At 44.7% G+C, this 19583-nt stretch overlaps 6 protein-coding genes across 10 annotated transcripts; 3 read left to right on the plus strand and 3 right to left on the minus strand.

Moving 5' to 3' along the window:
• The first annotated feature begins 548 nt into the window (after positions 1–548).
• Positions 549–2380, plus strand: LOC100121839 (deaminated glutathione amidase). Of its 2 annotated transcripts, none has more exons than XM_008218753.2 (6): positions 549–939; positions 1032–1173; positions 1236–1409; positions 1464–1667; positions 1748–1960; positions 2041–2380. In XM_008218753.2, exons 1-6 carry the CDS (start codon positions 890–892, stop codon positions 2203–2205), a joined length of 948 nt encoding a protein of 315 aa, XP_008216975.1. In that variant the 5' UTR covers positions 549–889; the 3' UTR covers positions 2206–2380. The 2 variants fall into 2 exon arrangements, with proteins under 2 accessions (XP_008216975.1, XP_008216983.1); XM_008218761.2 differs by having other exon boundaries at positions 1236–1391.
• Positions 2166–3582, minus strand: LOC103317982 (ER membrane protein complex subunit 3). The gene is made up of 3 exons (XM_008218769.4): positions 3256–3582; positions 2920–3176; positions 2166–2840 (listed from the first exon to the last, which is right to left on the minus strand). The coding sequence occupies exons 1-3, from the start codon at positions 3402–3404 to the stop codon at positions 2467–2469; spliced, it is 780 nt and encodes a 259-aa protein (XP_008216991.1). The 5' UTR covers positions 3405–3582; the 3' UTR covers positions 2166–2466.
• An 85-nt stretch (positions 3583–3667) lies between these two features.
• LOC100121803 (GPI transamidase component PIG-S) lies at positions 3668–12724 on the minus strand. Of its 2 annotated transcripts, none has more exons than XM_016990031.3 (6): positions 12354–12724; positions 6245–6484; positions 5762–5965; positions 4968–5360; positions 4130–4778; positions 3668–3800 (listed from the first exon to the last, which is right to left on the minus strand). In XM_016990031.3, exons 1-6 carry the CDS (start codon positions 12403–12405, stop codon positions 3707–3709), a joined length of 1632 nt encoding a protein of 543 aa, XP_016845520.1. In that variant the 5' UTR covers positions 12406–12724; the 3' UTR covers positions 3668–3706. The 2 variants fall into 2 exon arrangements, with proteins under 2 accessions (XP_016845520.1, XP_031786772.1); XM_031930912.2 differs by lacking the exon at positions 12354–12724 and adding an exon at positions 6553–8175.
• LOC100121785 (protein I'm not dead yet) lies at positions 6749–12336 on the plus strand. 3 transcript variants are annotated; one of them, XM_008218717.4, is made up of 10 exons: positions 6749–6862; positions 9380–9478; positions 9607–9766; positions 10015–10280; positions 10366–10480; positions 10558–10613; positions 10689–10814; positions 10884–11213; positions 11291–11669; positions 11735–12325. In XM_008218717.4, the coding sequence occupies exons 2-10, from the start codon at positions 9426–9428 to the stop codon at positions 11984–11986; spliced, it is 1737 nt and encodes a 578-aa protein (XP_008216939.1). In that variant the 5' UTR covers positions 6749–6862; positions 9380–9425; the 3' UTR covers positions 11987–12325. The 3 variants fall into 3 exon arrangements, with proteins under 3 accessions (XP_008216939.1, XP_001605390.2, XP_008216934.1); XM_001605340.6 differs by lacking the exon at positions 6749–6862 and adding an exon at positions 8162–8424 and having other exon boundaries at positions 11735–12336; XM_008218712.4 differs by lacking the exon at positions 6749–6862 and adding an exon at positions 8163–8419.
• LOC100121768 (cytochrome c oxidase assembly protein COX20, mitochondrial) lies at positions 12695–13633 on the plus strand. Its single transcript, XM_001605324.6, has 2 exons — positions 12695–12898; positions 13159–13633. The coding sequence occupies exon 2, from the start codon at positions 13164–13166 to the stop codon at positions 13497–13499; it is 336 nt and encodes a 111-aa protein (XP_001605374.1). The 5' UTR covers positions 12695–12898; positions 13159–13163; the 3' UTR covers positions 13500–13633.
• LOC100121747 (splicing factor 3A subunit 3) lies at positions 13482–15601 on the minus strand. The gene is made up of 2 exons (XM_001606221.6): positions 15222–15601; positions 13482–15142 (listed from the first exon to the last, which is right to left on the minus strand). The coding sequence occupies exons 1-2, from the start codon at positions 15432–15434 to the stop codon at positions 13853–13855; spliced, it is 1503 nt and encodes a 500-aa protein (XP_001606271.1). The 5' UTR covers positions 15435–15601; the 3' UTR covers positions 13482–13852.
• Positions 15602–19583: the final 3982 nt, after the last annotated feature.

The raw sequence follows: 19583 nt of genomic DNA on the forward strand, positions 1-19583 counted from the left end.
ATGAACATGTTTATTCGACTATCAAATCTATGATTTTGACAATTTTAACTTACCCTGTCAGACGTCCTCTGCTGTACCTCCCTGCACTTGGATTGATCAAAGATTCAACACTGAATCGAATAAGTGATTGATTATAATGATAGATTATATATTTTTTGTTGAATGATGATTACAAAATAAATAATTCATATCAAGAACAAATCGCAATTTGAACGTAATGGACGAATTATTTGCTTTGCATCTCGTACGAATCGTAAAAATACTTACAAATAATAAACAGCGTCGAAAAGCGCTCCCACAAAACGAAAAACTGTTCGGAATGGTCTAACCACAGCAGAATCCGTATAGGACGAGTCCGTCATTGTTACCTGTAGGTATATCTACGACTTTTCTGCATCAAAAACGTACCTAATAGTCGGAAGTACACTTAAAACAACGAAACACTGATAGCGAACAATTACTACTTCCTCGCAAATGATATGAGACCACGTATTTACGTTCACAACAAGCAACTGATATGGAATCGCAGCTGATGATGACGTTATGTGTGTTTTGGGAATTCGTGGTTGGCAATACGTAAAACCCGGTATGGTAACAATGTCATTTTGATTGCGGGAAATTCCAATTGGTATTATTATCGTCAAAATGATTAAATACAATAAGGGAGATTAAAATTCTGTATCAGTATTTTCATCTCAGATTGATACATGTAGAATATAAATACCGTTCAATTTATGACCATCAACTTTAGTAAATCAGATAGTCTTTGAATAATGTTTATACAAAAGATAGCAAAATTTAAGGTTAGGTGATAAGGTCAGCTGATATTTATCCACTATAAGTGCAAAGTTTTCTCCACGGCAAAAAAAATTAATTAAGCAGTAGAAGGATGATTCGAGCATGTTCGAAGGTGTCTTTTAAATTGTGTGAAAACCTCAAGTAATAAATTCACGTTTTTATTTGATGAATTTCATTTAAAAAGACTATCTGTTGTCATGTTCATCATCAATAATATTTTCTTTATTTTACAGCCCAAAAATATCAAAGCTACAGATAAGCACAATGTCAAATCCACTTGTTGCTGTCTGTCAAATGACATCTACATCGGACAAGGAAAAAAACTTTGAGGCTGTCAGCAATTTAGTTGCAGAGGCCAAACGAAGAAATGCTTGTGTAGGAATCTTCTCATTTCTATTCAAATTTCTTGGCACATTTGTCATAAAAAATGTTTGCAGATTGCATTTTTACCTGAAGCATGTGATTATCTAGCTGATAATAAGGCTGATTCTGTGTCAATGGCCGAATCTTTGGATGGCTCCATAGTGCAACGTTACAAGGAACTTGCTTTAAAAGAAGACATGTGGCTTTCTCTTGGTGGGGTTCACGAAGCTGTATGTTTTAAACCGAAAGTAAGAATTACATATAAATCCATGACGATTTTTAATAAAATCTCGGAGTTTTAGCTTCCAGAGAAAGGAAAAACCCAAAATGCTCATATCATAATCAACAATAAGGGAGAGCTAGTTTCCATTTACAGAAAGATACACTTATTTGACATGGAGAATAAAGAAACGGGTGTCAGACTAATGGAGTCTGACTATGTTCTAAAGGGTAGTAAAATTGTTCCACCAGTAGCATCTCCAGCAGGAAAAATTGGCTTGAGTATTGTAAGCTTGAATTCTTTAGGAATTGACTCCATCTTCAATAGTATTAGAATGTATTATCCAAGTGTATCAAATATTTTTAGTGCTATGACATGCGGTTTCCAGAATTATCATTATGTCTTCGGAATATGGGTGCACAAATTCTGACATTCCCTTCTGCTTTCACATATCAAACGGGAGCAGCTCATTGGGAAGTCTTGTTAAGAGCAAGAGCTATTGAAACTCAGTGCTATGTTATTGCAGCTGCTCAAGTTGGAACCCACAATAAAAAAAGAGTTAGCTGGGGTCATGCAATGGTATGTTATTTTGCATTTGAAGTATTATTAAGTAAGGAGTTCACATTTTCATCAAAATTTCTTTTCGATGACAACTTTAGATAGTTGATCCATGGGGAACTGTTGTTGCTCAATGTATGGAAAAACAAGGTGTTGCAGTAGCTGAGATTGACTTGGACATTGTAAATAAAGTGAGGAGAAATATGCCGAATGAACAACATAGACGAACTGATTTGTATCCAGCAATGTTATCATTGGATGGTTAAAATTTTATTTTTTTTTTATTCAATGTAAATATGATTTTAATTAAACGAAATTATCTAAATGTAAGTATAAAGTGCATACATGCCAAAAACTGTATAAAATGAATTCCATAAGTTTTGCATAGTATGCAAATGTGAATATTTTTGTACAATAAATTTGCTATTAAACACCGTTGTACTCATGTTGAATAATGATCACTTGCTTACAGATGTATAAACGCGATTTTGAATTTTGTTGCAAAAATCCTTTAGTTGCAAAGTTTATTAGCTTGATTTGCTTTGAGAGTAAAGATCCTCAGTGCTATCACACCTATTTTTTAATTCAAGCAAATCAGCATCAACACCATTTAATGCCCAGTTATGTTCACAAATTTCCAATGCTTCCCACTCAGACTTGAAAGCAGCTTTTGGATCAGGAGGCATTGACATTGCAGCTCCTGATACTTGATCCTGCAGAAGCCTAGATGTGTCAGCAGCATTGTTCTCTCCTAAGACTAGAGTATAAATTGATCGCAGACCGAACACGTTGAGGAAATACCAGGAGGCCGAAGAGACCCAAGCTGCATCAAGAGTCACCAGTTCAATGCCTCTTTGCAACATGGGTTTGAATCGCAGAGTTAGAGGAAATGGCACTTTTGCTGTAAAGTTAAATAAAATTGTTAGAAATACTCTCATTCATTGGAAGTAACTAGATAAGTATGCCATAGTTCAACTAACTCGTTACGAATCCAGAAAACATCCAATTGATCCATCCTCCAATGAGAACCATGGGTATGACATTAGTAATGTTTCCCTTCAGCATGTCAGTCATCATGCTGGGATCTGTCATTGGATTTTGTGAAACTGGAGCTCGCCTCTGGGTCTTGAAGTATCCAGTTTCCTCGTTATTGAAGAAGTGCCTTCTCGAGAGGAATGCAGTTTTTGGAATGTACTGTCCATTTTCTCGGAGCAGCCTTGAGCGTATCATTACTTGACTAAAAGAAAAAATAAATAATTTCCGAAGAGCCGAGCAACGAGCAATTGTTAAAACAAAGTGATTAAAACTATTCTTACCTGTCTTGCACCTGGTGAAGCTCGACTTTCTTCTGGGAGGAGAGTAAAATCGAGACATAATGCCTGATTATTCCGACTAAGAAGGTTATGACTACGATGGGCAAGAATACCCATCCTCGAATATTCGGATCTAAGAGTAACTCGGCCATTATTCCGGCGGTGATAAGAATTGACTAAAACTGTGACGAATCACGATACAGATAAAAACGCTTCACAAATAGTTACTCCATTTTTCCCGTTGTAATATAGGGGGGCTATAGCGACGTGCACAACAGACGGACGACACACATAATTTCGGTGCGTGAGCCGTGAGTGCGTCGTCTGAGCATCTGAGCTGCGCGCGCATGACGTGTACGATTTCGAGTGGATGGTGGGGGCGGAGGGCAAGAATTTGAAGACAATACACACACACTTTGCGATCGAATGTACATAGTTAAAAAAGTTTATTTTATCAATCGGAGCAGAACAAGTAATTCTTGATGTTCTTGAGCGAGAAGAGTACCGGTATCATGACTGGTAGGAAGAGCGGAATGTATACGGCGTACCTGTAAAATAAATAACAAACGTTATGTAGCTGTCAGAACTGGACAGCGTATACATAATTATTATAAGAGGAAGTTCGCAATGTAAACCGCGAACCTGCGAAATAAATAAAACGGCTTGATGAGCCTAATTAAACTTGGACATAACGATCGACCGAAACACTCATTTATAAGGCGCCAAATGCGTCGAATATTATACGTAATGACAAGTCGATTTTTACGTAAGAGCTTTATACATATGGAAACATCTCGTGGGATTTCCAATTTTCGTCAGGGAAAACTTTTGTCCAAAACATCGACCCGTACATTAAAGCTTATAAAAATCAACCTACTTCTGATCATCGGGAAAGTAGAGCAGCGCGAGCAGCGACGGATCGGTAAAGGCGGCCTCGGCCTCGCAGAAGGCCTCCTTGCTAGCCAAAAACGCCCTCACGAGATCGGCATCGTCCAGAAGCTTCGTCGCGATCTCGATGAGCTTAAGCGCGGCATTGATTCGATCTCCAACGGTATCGGTAATGACGATGTTGCTGATTCCGCGCAGCAGCCGCGCCAACGACTGGAGCGTCAGCTTGGCCGAGGTCAACTGCTCGACGGTGCGAATCCGGAGCAGCTCGTCGAGTTCCCAGTCGCGCGGCTTGAGACCTTCCAGCGGAGCTATGCTCGCGCCCTCGATCGGCTCCTTGTTGGTGATGCCCAGTAGCAGACGCAGTTGCGTCAACAGCACCCGGACGATCGCTTTCTCGTCCGGTTGGAAAGCCCGCTGTTGCTGTTGAGGAACGACGGCTTTCGCCTGACTGAGGCAGTGCTCCTCCGGAGGGTTGACCAGGGTTATGCCACCCCAACGGGGCGAGTGGAAGGTCTCCAGGTCGATGTTGGTTCGGTGGCGACGACCGTTGCGGAGGTAGATGTGCAGAGGCGCTGTGCTGCAGGGCACCACGTAGATGACTAGGTTGACGGTCGGGTAGAGGCTGACTTGCGAGGCTGGAAGAGAAACGTTAATTTGCATACAGATTTTCTGAAAAGTTAGTCACGCGCCGAGTTTCTTTGTTGCGCGCGCGCGCGCGCGATGGAAAGTCATCGTTTTAATGGCAACTTAACGAGGAGAACATAACGCACAGCACGACTTAATTAAAAAGATATTATTCCGTAATAGCGAGGCAAGCAGCTCACCTAATTTCTTCTCCAGCGGCGTAATGATCTGGGGCAGCAAGCTCTCGGACAGAGCGTAATGCCCGTCGGGCGTCTTCGTGGGCTTGACTCCTAGGGGCATCATGTAGAGCGACTGGGACTTGACGGAGAAATTGGCGACGATACCGAGCTCCCGAGTGAACGGCTCGATGTACTGACGAGCGATGCGCTCGACGTCGAAGTCGAGCTCGATGTTCTCCGGCTCGGGATTGACTATCGTCAGGAGGATGTCGTAGTTCGGACTCGCGGGGAAGCGTCTCCTGTTCTCCACGTCGAGGCTGAACTCGGTCGGCTTGGCCAGGGCGTTGCGGGTCAGGGACAGCGCCGAGTCGCGCATCAGCCACCTTCGCAAGACCATGGCGAGCTTTTCTCCGTCTGCGAATAATATCGAGCATCACGCTTGGCTGGATAAGGGAATTTAACGAGGCTTTTTCCAGTTTCACGTCGTAAAACTTGGTGTCACGGTTTTCGTAACGGGAATTTACACGACTTTTTTTGTTTGACGATCAATGTATACAAGGCGACGAAATGCAAATGTCTCTTCAATAGAAACTCTTCGCTATATATGTATATGCGCACGCATAAATCTGCATCGAATATCCACGGACATAGAGTTCACGCGCGAAAAGTCATCATACTCATGGAGAGACGATTTCTCCCTCTCGAGATTTTCATTTTTTTTTCTCGGCCGACAATTAGCCTCTCGCGAAGAGATGAAGAACGACGATTTCCTGAAACCGACAATGCAGGAAGTAAAAAGTCGTTATAATACCAACCGGTTTTACTGCCGAAGTAGATCGCCCGTCCGGCAGTCACGTGCACGAAGTCCTCGCCGAGAGCTTCCGGTGCCTCGAGCACGAGGATATCGCCCTCCTTCAGATCGAAGCCCAGGACGGCCTTGTCCAGGTCCGACATCTTCTTGGCTCGGCCGATCGACGTGTTGTTCGTCGCGAAGTGCGAGAGGCTTATCCTGAAGATGTCTGATAGGGAAAACATTTATTATAAAGATTGTTATATTAAATCGAACGAGAGGCTGTGTCTGTTTAGCGTCTGTTCTGAAAATCGAGAGAAAATTAACGATTCTATATTGCAAAGTTGGCTTATTTTTATCCACAACTATGTAAGTTACGCACAATTTCAACAATCGAATGTATCAGCAACAACGGAAGTAAAGATCCACTTCCTCTCTCCGCCTATAAGGTCGCAACGAAATCAATTCTTTTTGTCGAGCGAACGACAGAATAACGGCTCTTTCTTACCCGACTTTCCGTCATCCGTGAGGCGGCTCATCATCTCGACGGCGAAAATTCCACTGCGCTCGGGCTCCAGACATCCCAGAAGAAGCCGTTGATGGATACGCAGCTGATGCTGACTTAGCTCGCTGATTCCGGAGTAGGGCAGAGGCACCCGAGGAACGGCCGTCGTCTCCCACCAGAGAGGCAGACCTATGCCCAGCAGCAGCACCGCGAACGAGATGCTCGCGTAGACTCGGCATTTTTCTGTTATGTTTAAAAAAAAAAGATAGATTATTTTTTTTTAAAGAATCGTTCTTTTTCAGTTTCACTACCAGCCTCGCGGACGAACGCCAGGCAGGAAGTATCAACAGCGGCTATAGTATGAGCGCCAGTATAAGCGTTTGCCAGTTTTATTTTTCTCGTTTTGCAATTCGCTAACACAGCAGCGCGCGCGATACGTTTCTTGGCGCATACGGCTCGTCTATAAGCGTCCCTCTCAGTCCTCGAGAATATTTCGCCGATAACGCGTTGCATATGTAAAGTAAATATATAAAGTCGAAAAATCGCGGGCCCCGAGTGCTGTCCCAAGGAGAAAAGAATCAGCTCAGCGAGTCAAGAGCGACGAGAATATTTTAGCGATACGTGAGTATATAACGTGTCTTGAACTTGCGAAGTCGATTTTAAAATCAAACAATAGTGCAGCCCGCTCGAACGCGGTAGCTCGATCTGCATATTCATTCGTAAATCGCGCGCTGTATTCGTTTCGACTTTATTCACCGAGATTGAGATAATCCGAAGCAGTGTTATAGAGATCGGAGTCGACGACAAGAAGAAGATCGATGGGGACGCGATACGCTTCACTTACGCGCCCCGGCGAATCAATTCGATCGGTCAATTAAGCCGCGATTGTGCGCGCGCGCGCGCGCGTGTGTGTGTGTGTGTTGCATATACACGATTCGAGGCTTATGTAATTGGCCAAGTATATACTGCAATAAGAGATTCTCCGCGTCGGCGAAGGAGGAGAGTCGAATAATGAGAAGAAAAAAGAGGATGTTGCGCAAAGCTCCTTAACATGCAATCTATAAATCGACTGTTCAAAAATAAATTTTGCATTAAAAGACGCGCTCACTGCAACGCAACGATGTGTGTGTGCGTGCCGCGGTACAGTGTGTCGAAAGTTCATTCACACCGGTTCGTCGTCGAATTTGAGTCGGGGAAAAAGCGCGCGGGATTTTCAAAAAAGCCGACATCGCAGAACTCGTCTATATATACGCATACACGAAGTATCAGCGCGGGTCATTGCCTCGGTATGCAAAATAATTGGCGGGAATCGACGACGAGTCGATATAGCGACTGACGTATCAGTGACTCCCTATAAGTCTATTACATACTTATATAAACGCACGCATAAAATAACTATTTTCAAGGATAAATACTTTTGCCTATCAACAATCCTGTTCTATTAGGCGCTCTCTCGGAAAAATAGATTCATTGAAGCCGCAATTGTTTTCCTCGCCGAGAAGGCGAGTGCAGTATCCAATATATAAAAACGCGCGTTTATATTAAAATCCATTCGCGTGTACAGCAGATTTTCTGGCTGCATCTAGAAGCCAATATTTATACTTCAAATATACGCGTGTATATGATATCTTGCAGGATAATTCGAGTGCGTATATTTATAGCCGCTTAACGGTCGCGCGATAAAACCAGTATTTTAATAACCGGCCGCCAAATCGTTTATGCTAGAAACTTTGACCGCGCATGCGCTTGCGCAAAAGGGTCGCTATTCGCTCCAAAGGAATAAGGGAAGATGCATTGTCGGGGGCAGTGCGAGCGCATACCGAGTCGGTTTCTTCAATGAGAGCAGTGCAACAAGGGAGGGAGAGCCGCGCCATATGCACTTACGTATACGGCTCGCGCCTTTTCCGCGGAATACAACGCTAGTAGTCGAACGGCTCTCGCGACGGACGCATTAGACTCTCGCAGGTATAGGCTGTCGGTCGCGGGGATTATTAGCCGCGTTTTCGGCCATCGATTTTAGTAAATCCTGTACTAGACATGTGAGCCAGGGGCTTGTATGGTTGTTGTTTCTCTTTTATTTTCATTCTTCGTTCTTCTCCTGCCGCGGAAGGGAAGCTTCGTCTTTGTTATAAGACTCCAGCTGAGGGATTGGATTATTACGCGCACGTGTCGATAGTGGTAAGGTGAGTTTTTTTGGTGATTTTTAGCACTGGTCGTGGTGGTAAAATTTTAACGACGATATTGAGCGATTAAATTATTAGCCTGGCTGAGTAGGAGAACGTTTCTAATGAAAAGACGATGGCGCAATTGCATTATTTTTATACACGCGCACACCTACGCGCGCGCCTGCCGATCATAATGTACTCTTTGTTTTAAAAAAGAGAGCGTTTTCTTGTCGCGCGATCATTAAAACTATTGCATATTTTCAGACCGGATACGCGAGAGAAAACAATCGATCACATTAAAGAATGTAAGATTCATACTGCTTCTAAATGATTCGATTGGTCAATCATTTGACATCATTCTATCGGCTTGCGCGACATACCATAGTGGCTCTGCTATAACACAAAGCGTGTAACAGAAGCTTAATTTTTTAAAATCGCTCAATGCCAAACTCATCAAATCGGCACTATAATATACACACCGCACGTCAACTAGTACGATTAAGCCGTAAACCCTTATATCTCCGCGGATTCTCTGAAGCGTTAATATATTGTATTATACTATATATAAGTATACGCAATCGCGATTTCCGGAAAGCCGTACGATAAAGGCCAGTTTTTTTTTTTATGTCGGGACACGCATAGGCGCGGGCGAAAATCACGCACGAAAAACTCACGCGCTTGCGCGTAATTACACAAAATGTGCGCGGCTGAGCTGTAGACGGAGGCGGCAATTAGCTGCGGTGGAATCAGGCCGATCAAATGAAAATTACAAGAGAACGAGACTGAATCATCCTGAAAAACGGCGACTTTCGCGGCGCGTTCGTAACGCGTACCCTCGCCGCAAGTTCAATGCTTTTTATTCTATTATTGTATGAAGTAGCGAGATGAGCATCGGAGGAGTAAAGAGATGATGACGGGACGTAATGAAGGGGTATTAAAGCTGCATCTCGCGCGAAATTTTCTTTTTCCGCAGACGTACTGCTGTGAGCGTCTGAGGAGAGCAAAAAGCCCGACGAGACATGGCCTCGAAGGCGGCGAACAGCAGTTCCCTGGACCTCGAGTCCAACAAGGGGTTAGTATACTCTCTCTCTCTCTCAATATATATATACGAGTATTTATTGTATATGTAATGCGGTCGGTGTGCTTATCGTACATCTGCTGCAATACGCCGAGCCTATATTATATATGTTTGCGGTATAGGAGTTCGCTGGAAAACAATACGACAATGTCGCCCAAAGCGATCAATGATGCGAACTTTTCCGGGCTGCTCTCCAACTTTCTGTCGGTTTACTGGAAGTCCCTCATCGTCGTCGTCTGGCCGATTATCCTTCTTCCTCTGATAATCTTGAGCGACGATAAGGTAAATTAATGTAAATTGATTATTCAAATTTCGAAGCCACTGTGGAAAATTTTCGAAAAAAGTCGCAGTACTAATAATATAAAACGTATATGAAGGTGATCGATTTAATAGCCTCATTGCAGTTGGTCAAACAAGAGACTTTCGTGATTAATTGGTCAATCGATCGGGATCGGGATATTTGTATATCCGCGCCGCGGTTGAACAAAGATCGAACGTCAGCAATAATGATTTCTCTCTCCTGTCCGCAGATGTTTCGGTGCCTGTACACGGTCGCGCTGATGGCGATGTTCTGGGTGACCGAGGTGATACCGCTACCGATTACCGGTATCATCCCGATTTTCCTCTACCCGCTCATGGGTGTCATGGACACGGCTCAGACCTGCAACTGTTACATGAACGACACGACCATGATGTTCGTGGGTAGTCTGGTAATAGCTGTGGCCATTGAACACTCGGGCTTGCACATGAGGGTGGCGCTGCTCATCATCAAGACGATCGGTTGCAGCCATCGCAAGTACGTCGAATCTATCGCGTGTTTTCAGCTCTCTCTCTCTCTCTCTCGATGCTCTCATCTCACAGGTCTCTCGTTTTGAATATAGCTTGAGCCTGGGCCTGTTCTTCGTGACGATGTTCATATCCATGTGGATCTCCAACACGGCGGCCACGGCGATGATGCTGCCGATCGTCGAGAAAGTCCTCACGGAGCTGGAAGCGGTGAGTATGACGATCTTATCGTATAATCGTCGAGTTATCGGCCAATTAGGGAGTAACGCGCGCAATTGAATTTCCAGCAAGGTCTGGGAGTAATGTTCGTCCAGGAGAAAGAGTCGGAAGGGGAGTCGGAAAGGTGAGTAGTGCGGCGCGAAATTCAATTAGATAAGAGCTGTATACTATATAACGAGTCTGACTAATCCTTACGCAGTCCGAAGAGACCGACCAAGCTCACGATGTCCTACTACCTGGCCGCGGCTTACGCCTCGAGTTTGGGTGGGATCGGCACTCTGGTTGGAAGCGGTACGAATCTCACGATGAAGGGGATCTACGAGGCGTAAGTGTTGGATTATCAGAGAAAAACTCAGGATGATTCGGTTAATTGCAATCGTCGCAATTCACATAGGCGGTTCACCAAGAGCCCGGGCATCAACTTCGCCGCGTGGATGGTGTACGCGGTACCGGCGATGCTGATCATGGGTACCCTCATCTGGCTCTGGCTCCAGGTCATGTACATGGGAATGTTCAGGCCCAACAGCGAGGACGCCAAGGCTGTGAACATCGGCCCCGAGGGTGAGAAGATCGCGACGACTGTGATAGAGAGCAAGTACAAGGAGCTGGGGCCGATAACCTGGCACGAGTCCTCCGTTGGATTCCTCTTCGTCAGCATCGTGCTCCTCTGGTTCTTCAGGAAGCCTGACTTCATTCGGGGTTGGCCTACTTACATCACCAATTTGTAAGCCGCACCCTTTATTTGCTTGAAACTCCTGCGATCTTCATCCTATAATTTATCGCTTCGATACTTGGCTACAGAACCGTGAAGGACTCGACATCGGCAGCCGGTCTGATAATCCTGCTGTTCATACTACCCGCTCGACTGGACTTCCTGCACAGCTTCAGCCGCGACCCGAGCAAACGTCCAACCAAACCCTCGCCCAGTCTCATCTCCTGGAAGATCATCAACCAGAAGATGCACTGGAGCCTGATATTCGTGCTGGGCGGTGGTTTCGCCATAGCCGCTGGCAGCCAGTCGTCCGGACTCTCGAGCATGTTGGGCCATGCTCTCATCGGTCTCAAGACTATGAATCCCTTTTGGATTCTCTTCGTCGTCACCCTCTTCGCCGAGACGGCCACCGAGCTCACCTCCAACGTCGCCGTCGCGAACATAATTCTGCCGGTTTTGGCGGAAATGGTCAGTATCTCTTTGCCGGACTGTTTAACTTTGGATATTCCCAATAATCTTTTCGTCGTTCACAGTCCGTGGCTATCCAAATTCATCCGCTGTACCTTATGGTCCCGGCGGCCCTGGGCTGCTCGTTTTCCTTCCACCTCCCGGTGGGAACACCCCCGAACGCCATCGTCAGCGCGGCCGGAAAGATCAAGACGAAGGACTTCATAATCGCCGGTATCGGGCCCAGCATCATCACGGCCATCGTCGCCACCGCATCGTTCGCTACGTGGGGTGTCTACAGCTTCGGCTTACAGGAATTCCCAGCCTGGGCTGTCTGAATCGATAGATGATGTGCCTCTTTAGCTATTTATTTTCATACATGTTATATATATATACGCGCTATTTTTGTATTTTACGCAGACTGTCGCTATTGTCTGATGACGATCATGTACGAATCTTAATGTCGTTCTTGTCTATACATACGAATCATTCCAACGATATTTTTTATATAACGTTTTACCGAATTTGTACATTGGGTAGTGTTGATTATTGACATACTCGACAATCCGCGCTTTTGTATATATGAAATTATACATTGATAGACTGACAATCTAAGGTAAGGAGTAAGAGAGTGTATGTGTACATATAGGCAGTAAAGATAAATAAACTTGAAAGAAAAAATAAGCAATTATTTCGTCCACTTACTCTCCATGGGACTGTCGTGTCCGATCACCCCATCAGTCGATTCCTCGGCCATTGTTGCACTTATGTTTTTAACCTCTTCAACGGTCTTATTATTGTAAATTTGGTAATGTATATCACGGGTATTAACGTTAGATGAATACTTTTTAGGTTAAAAGTCTTGTCATCTCTTTCTCACTTTGAAAATCATAATTCACGACGATACACAATCCGAACGACGAGGTACTTTCGACGTCTTTATAAAGCTCATGCAAATTTAGTCAAACCATCAAAAATGTGTCACTATTTGTGACGTGTGTTTTTGATTTGTTTAGATTCAGCTGATCCCAAGCAGCACTACTAGCAGTAGCCGCGTCAATTCCGCGAAACTGTGCGATGAGTGCTGGAGCTGCGCGAGCGTTGTGTTTGCGGAACGTGAATCACAGAAACGCCCGGATCCGGACTATATAATATAGGTATATCGTCGCTGCGTTTCAAGGCTCAAGCAGCTGACTATACGATACAGTTTTTTAGGTTAAAACTGTAATAGTTGTTGCGGCAGAAAAACGGTAATATTAATAATAGCATAATTTCTTTAAGTTGCAAAACTGTTTTGATGCATTGAAAAATTCACTATTTAGCATTCACTTCATGCACAATTTTTAAGACAAAAATTAAAATTTTATTATTTTTTGAATTTGATCACAACATTTTTGTCTTCAAAATATTTCAAATTTTGATCCTATTTCTTATATAATTATTAACGATTTCTGTCGCAATTTTACATTTTACACATCAGTACTTATTGAAATTCGTTTTTTCTTTGTAGGAATCATGACTGAAAATGAAGAGACTGGTTTCAGAATATTCGGCCGAGACGTCCTGAAAATTCCATGCATCAGAGAATCGTTTTTGTATTCCATGTCGTCTTATATTGGCGTTGGATTACTAACTTTTTTAGTGACCAGTAAACCCAAATTATCATCTCATCTTGGATTTGCATCATATATTGTTGTTACACTTGGTTATTACACCAATTGCCGAATCAATTATGCGAATCAGAAATTTCAAATGGCACAGATACAGCAAGCGATGCACAAAGCAGCAGTTATGGAAGGTACTGAGGAAGAAGAAATTATAAAAACAAAACCAATGCTTGAAGAAGTATAATTATATGATATTCTTGTTTAAATATAGTTTTTGTACAAAGTGTAAATAAGTTGACTTCAATTTTTGATTTGTAATACTTACAATTTATTGTTTACGCAAGTTTATGTCAGTAATAAAATGCGATAGTAAACTAATTATTGTTCCATATTGTTTTAGACTTTAAAAAACTGTCTAATAATAATCATATAAAATTTTGCTAACATCATTTGTTACAAAACATTATTCTAATGGTCATATAACTTTTTATACTATATTAGCGATACAAAGTTGTTTACATCAGTTTGTGAAATAAAATACAAAAAATGCCAAGATAGTAACCAATAGGTCGCTTCGCTTTGAAAGTATTTGCACATTTACAGAAGTCCTTGGCGTTTCAAATCCTCATATGTCTTGCGATTCACAACATTACCCAAAGAATCTTCAAACTCTTCTTCTTGTTCTGGCTGCCACCTTTCAGCTTGCTTTTGAGCCTTCAATTTTTCCCACAATGCAAGAGCATCTTCTATTTGTGTGACGTTTGCAAAGTGGGCTGTGTTTGGGATTCCTAAACACCTCATACCATGTGCATGCCTCCACTCAGCAAAGTGACGTTGGAAAGCTTTTGGACCTTTGTAAGTAAAATTGCCACATATCTCGCAATTGTAACTAATATTCAAACCATGCAATTTGTACAGCCAGTAGGGTATGGGTTTGCCATCCCATCCAAGTGGTAAATTTTTGGGATTGTAAGGTACATCATTGTCATCTTCCTCCTCAGACTCACTGGCACTTGCCTCAGCATCCGAGTCTCCTCTTTCTCCCTCTGTCCTGGCTTGTTTTCTCTGTACATTTTCTTTTGTCGCTACTCTCTGACTAGAAACCAGTTCTGCAAGTTTGTAAACATGAGCTTCATATCTTGCAATTTCCTTTTGTTTTTCAACATTCTTGCCTTTTCCAGGTTTCCTCTGTTTTTTCTTAGCTAATAAGTTAGGGTCAAGGGATGCCTCACCCTTTGTACTGAATAATCTCTGTGCTCTTTCTTCTAGTGTTCCTCCGCATTTTAATCCCAATGCCATAAGGGCAGATTTCAATCTATCCAAGCCAAGGGATGCAAGTTCTTCCCAAGAAGAAAAGGCAGACAATTCTAAATGTGCACCTACGTTTGTCAGAGCACTACCTGCCTCTTTGGGCCATCCAGGAAAAGTGCTGTTTTCCCATTGTGTTTCAAAATCCTTGTTTGCTTCTTCCAACTCAGCATTCAAATCAAGCAGGGGTCTCACTCTTCCCAAGAAATCCATCAAATATTCCAACAGTGTCTCAACGTACCGTCTGTACTCTGCATTTTTCCTGTCCTTTGGAATATCAAACAGATGATCAAACGTAGACAAGTATGTGATATAGTCAACCTTCTCAATCCCCTTCAAATTAATGTACTTCTCATAGCACTCGTGCAAATCCAAATACTTTCCGTAACCTTCCTCGTCTGTAAAATCAACAAGGTTGGCTGTTTCTTCTGTGGGATTCTCCCTCATTTTTGCTAATTCCTCGAATTCCACTGACATAGGCACACTTATTTCGTTAGGATGACGACGATAAAATTCTTTTATCGACTTCAATCTCGAGTAGAACTCGGAAAATTCGTTTGGTCCAGACAGAGCTTGAACCTGCAACAAGGAATGTATTTAGCAAGTGCGAAAAGTGAAACAAAACGTATTGCGTATAAAACAAAGTTTGTAAACAAACCTCCTCTTTTCGCTGGCCATCCTTGTCCTCGTACAGCTCCAGCAGATGAGCGGTGCTCTCCATGTACTGATCCAGCAGCATTTTGAGACGATGCTCGGAGTTGATGGTTTCCCTGTGACCGGGTTTCTTGTGCAACTGTTCCTTGACCATCGCGTCCATCAGACGCTCTCGCTCCTCGTGATAACGACGCTGTTGCTCCAGGATTGTCTCCATCCTGGATGGTTGGGAGATACAATAATGCTACTAAACTAATACCAAACAAAATTTACAAACTCCTCTGCTTGGAATTCTGATTTTGGAGGTTATGCGCGTGTGTTGTGGCTTTATTGATGCGCGCTTGTGTGGGGAGCTCCCTTGGCAGCCCTGCGTAAGCCAGGAGTGGGGATGTCGGCCATGTTGGCTAGAGAGAGAGAGAGAGAACGAACGAGCGCATGTCGCGGCCTGCGAGCCGCATAACGTTCGAGACAGTTGATCTAACGGGATATTCTAATAAAAGAAAGTGTTATTCCAGAGGAAGCTGGTGGCCTTTATTCATCCTGGACCCCATCCTCGAGAGAGTAGGACTCTCGGCATCGTCATCCCAGACGCATAATCCTACATTGGTGACCCCGACTTCAAGAAGACGAGCGAGTGGACTCTCGCCCCGCCGTCTCCAGGAGCACCGCTTTTTCCGGAATTGCATCATCCACGCCGGCGGCTTTCTTGCCGCGGTCAGCCTGGCTAGGCGATCGCCGTGCACCGCTGCCGTGTTCATCATTTTCTTCAGCGGCCTTGTTGCCGCGGTCAGCCTCTCAGGCGACCGCCTTATCCAGTCTTCGAGCTCTTCCTCGTCAACGGCGTTCACGCCGCGGTCAGCCTTTCAAGGCGACCGCCCCTGCAGCAACGTAGTGCAGCGTCTCGTCGGCGTCCTTGCCGCGGTCAGCCTAGAGGCGACCGCCTGTGCAGCATCATCGTCCAGCTCTTCAGCGGCATCATAAGCCGCGGTCAGCCTCTCCTGGCGACCGCATTCTCCGGCTTCGCCGATCATCGTTAGCGGCTTTTTAGCCGCGGTCAGCCTCTCAAGGCGACTGCCTCGCAGCCATCTCCTGCAGCATCACTACCAGCTACTTCTCGTCGGTCGGCGGCGCACATCTCGCAGCAGTTCGACCTGGACATCATCCACGAGTCTTCAAGCATCGTTAGCGGCTTTCAGCGCATTCTCGCAAGGTATCTCAGTGTTAGCTTTAAGTTCGATTCCAAGAATTCATTCAAATTGAATTTGGTTCGCTTCCGAGAATTGGGCGGCCATCTTGGATTTTAGCGCGCGGTTTTCTCGTGGCGCTCGCGTCTCACGGGTTGCGGTGTTCAGGCGCGGCGCTCGTGCATCACGGGTTGCAGCTGTTAGGCGCGTGCTCGCGCGGGTTGCGCTCAGCGCTCACTCTTCGCGGAATTTAATTAGAGTAGCGGTTCCCCAACCATCGCAAATTTCACGCAGCGGCGTTTTAATTTTAAGAATTTGTAACCGGGCGTGCGTTCTTGTTCACGATCTCGTCTGCGCACGTTGATCGTAAATTTAAGGTTAGTTCTAGTTTTAAGTTAGCTTTTCTCACATTTGTGATACGCCTGCGTGCGTGCAGTAGGTCAATTTGTACTACGTACTGCGACGTATATAGGTAGCAATCCATAAAATGCCGGAATCATCAGAGGAAAGAGCAGATCGCCTGCAGGCAGAGCTTGATGCGGCCAGGGCTGCTGCGAACCAGGCACCCGGTCGTGTTGAGGCGTACCGTACTCCAAAACTCCCGGTGTTTATTAAGGCGGATCCAGCCATGTGGTTTACACAGGTGGAAGCCTCGTTTCGTCACGCGCACATAACGGTTGAGGGAACCAAAGCAGATCACATTATCGCAGCGTTAGATCATGAGGCAATGACTGCCATTAGAGACATTGCTCTCACAGATCCCCAACCTCCTGACGTTTACACGCAGATTAAACAGAGATTAGTTTCTTCCTTTGCGGCCTCGGCAGAGAGCAAGCTCCGTAGGCTTCTCAAAGGCCAAGTCCTTAATGATGGCAAACCATCACTCATTTTAAACAGGCTCAGAAGCTTAGACGACGGCGCCAAATGCGATGACGCAATTATCAGATCTGTCTTTCTTGAACAGCTTCAGCCCAACCACAGAGCAATCGTTCTCGCGTCCGACATCAGCGATCTCAACAAATTAGCGACCTTGGCAGACAAAATTGTTGAGAACTCACCGTCCGATTCTCGCTTGTCGGCGGTCAATGTCAACTCAGACATCGCGTCGTTAGCTTCAGAAGTCAAGCGCCTTGCTGACTCCTTCGACAAAGTTTCCACTAGATTAGGAAAGCTAGAAAACTCGTTTAAAGCTTCCAAAGGTGAGGATCGATCAGGTTCCAATTCAGGCGAATTCAAACGTCCTTCACGTTCGCGTTCCAGTTCTCGACATTCATCAGGACTGTGTTTTGCACACAGAAAGTATCCAGACAGTCCCACTTCATGCAAGAAGTGGTGTACAGAGTACTCTAAGTGGGCTTCAAAAAACTAAATGAACCTTTCCTTGCTGAGACGTCAGGGGATGGTTCCTCCGGTTCGAAACGTCTCACCCTTAAGGACCTAAAATCAGGTCGCAGGTTTCTTATAGATTCGGGTGCAGAAATCTCTGTTCTGCCAGCCAGTTACAAAGTCAATTCAAAACCCTCATCCCGCAAGCTTTATGCGGCCAATGACACGACTATTGACACATTTGGGGAAACGTTCCTATTGCTAGATTTAGGTCTAAACCGTCCCATCTCGTGGAATTTTGTTATCGCGTCCGTGCCTCATGCGATCATCGGGGCTGACATTTTATACCACTACGGTTTAACTGTAGATATTCGCAACCGTCGTCTCGTTGACTCGGTTACGTCACTATCATCCGTAGGTTTAATCAAAATAGTTCCAGTTCTCGGAATCCATTCGGTAGCTTCCAGCTCCAAATGCGCTCAGCTGTTAGCCCAGTTTCCGAAAATAACTGGCTCAGGTCCGCATGATCCCCAGTTCAAACCGGACATTGTTCACCACATCTATACCACAGGCCCTCCTGTCTCTGAGCGTCCACGTCGACTTTCCGCGGAAAAGCTCAGAGCAGCGAAAGCTCAATTCAAAGCCTGGCAGGATGCCGGCATCTGTAGGCCTGGCAGCGGTCCGTACGCTAGCCAGTTACACATGGCCTTAAAAAAAGATGGATCTTATCGTCCTTGTGGCGTGTACTGTGCTCTAAACGCACAGACCGTCCCTGACAAATACCCTACAGCGCACTTATACGATTGTACCAGTGAGTTGCATGGAAAGAAAATTTTTTCTTCGCTAGATCTCTTAAAAGCTTTCAATCAGATTCCTATCGCCCCCGAAGACATTGAAAAGACTGCGATTATCACGCCCTTCGGTTTATTTGAATTCATGTACATGACCTTTGGTCTGCGCAATGCCAGCCAAACTTTCCAAAGGTACATCAACAGAGTGTTAGGAGATCTGAAATTTGTATTCATCTATATTGACGATATCCTGATCGCCTCAGAATCCGTAGAAGAACACTTCGAACACTTGCGTATAGTGTTCGAACGTTTAAACAAATTTAGTTTGCGCATTAATGTCGATAAGTGTACATTTGTTGTTGAGGAACTTGTATTTTTAGGATATTCAATCAACTCGCAAGGCATTCGTCCTACTCAGGAGAAGGTCAAAGCGGTGTTGAACTTTCCCAAACCCAACACTGTAGTTGAGCTGCGTCGCTTTCTCGGCATGGTGAACTTTTATCACCGCAACCTCCCTCATGCGGCTGAGGCCCAAGTCCCTCTTAATGCCTACTTTCGCGAGTCACGCAAAAATGACAAGCGTCCAATCGAATGGACTGCAGAAACCAGCAAAGCCTTCGAGCAAATCAAATCTGATTTTGCCAATGCTTCCTTGCTTGTACATCCTCGCTGTGGTGCAGAGCTTCGCCTCGTGACAGATGCTTCTGACGTAGCGATGGGCGCCGTGCTAGAACAGAAATCACTCTCGAACGAGTGGGAACCTTTAGCTTTCTTTTCTCAAAAATTTACCCCAGCTCAGCAGTTGTACAGCACCTACGACAGGGAACTCACTGCAATGTTTGAAGCAGTGAAATATTTTTCTTACATTGTTGAGGGCTGTGACTTCGCAATTCTTACCGATCACAAGCCACTCATCTACGCCCTTGTACAAAACAACGAGAAAGCTCCTCCGCGTCGCTTGCGCCAGTTAGGATACATTTCTCAGTTCACTACCCGCATTGAACACGTTAAAGGTTCAGACAACGTAGTGGCGGATGCTCTCTCTAGGGTAGAAACCATTCGTTT

This window comes from Nasonia vitripennis, chromosome 1, assembly GCF_009193385.2.
Source record: "Nasonia vitripennis strain AsymCx chromosome 1, Nvit_psr_1.1, whole genome shotgun sequence".
In the NCBI taxonomy this organism is placed as follows: Eukaryota; Metazoa; Arthropoda; class Insecta; order Hymenoptera; family Pteromalidae; genus Nasonia; species Nasonia vitripennis.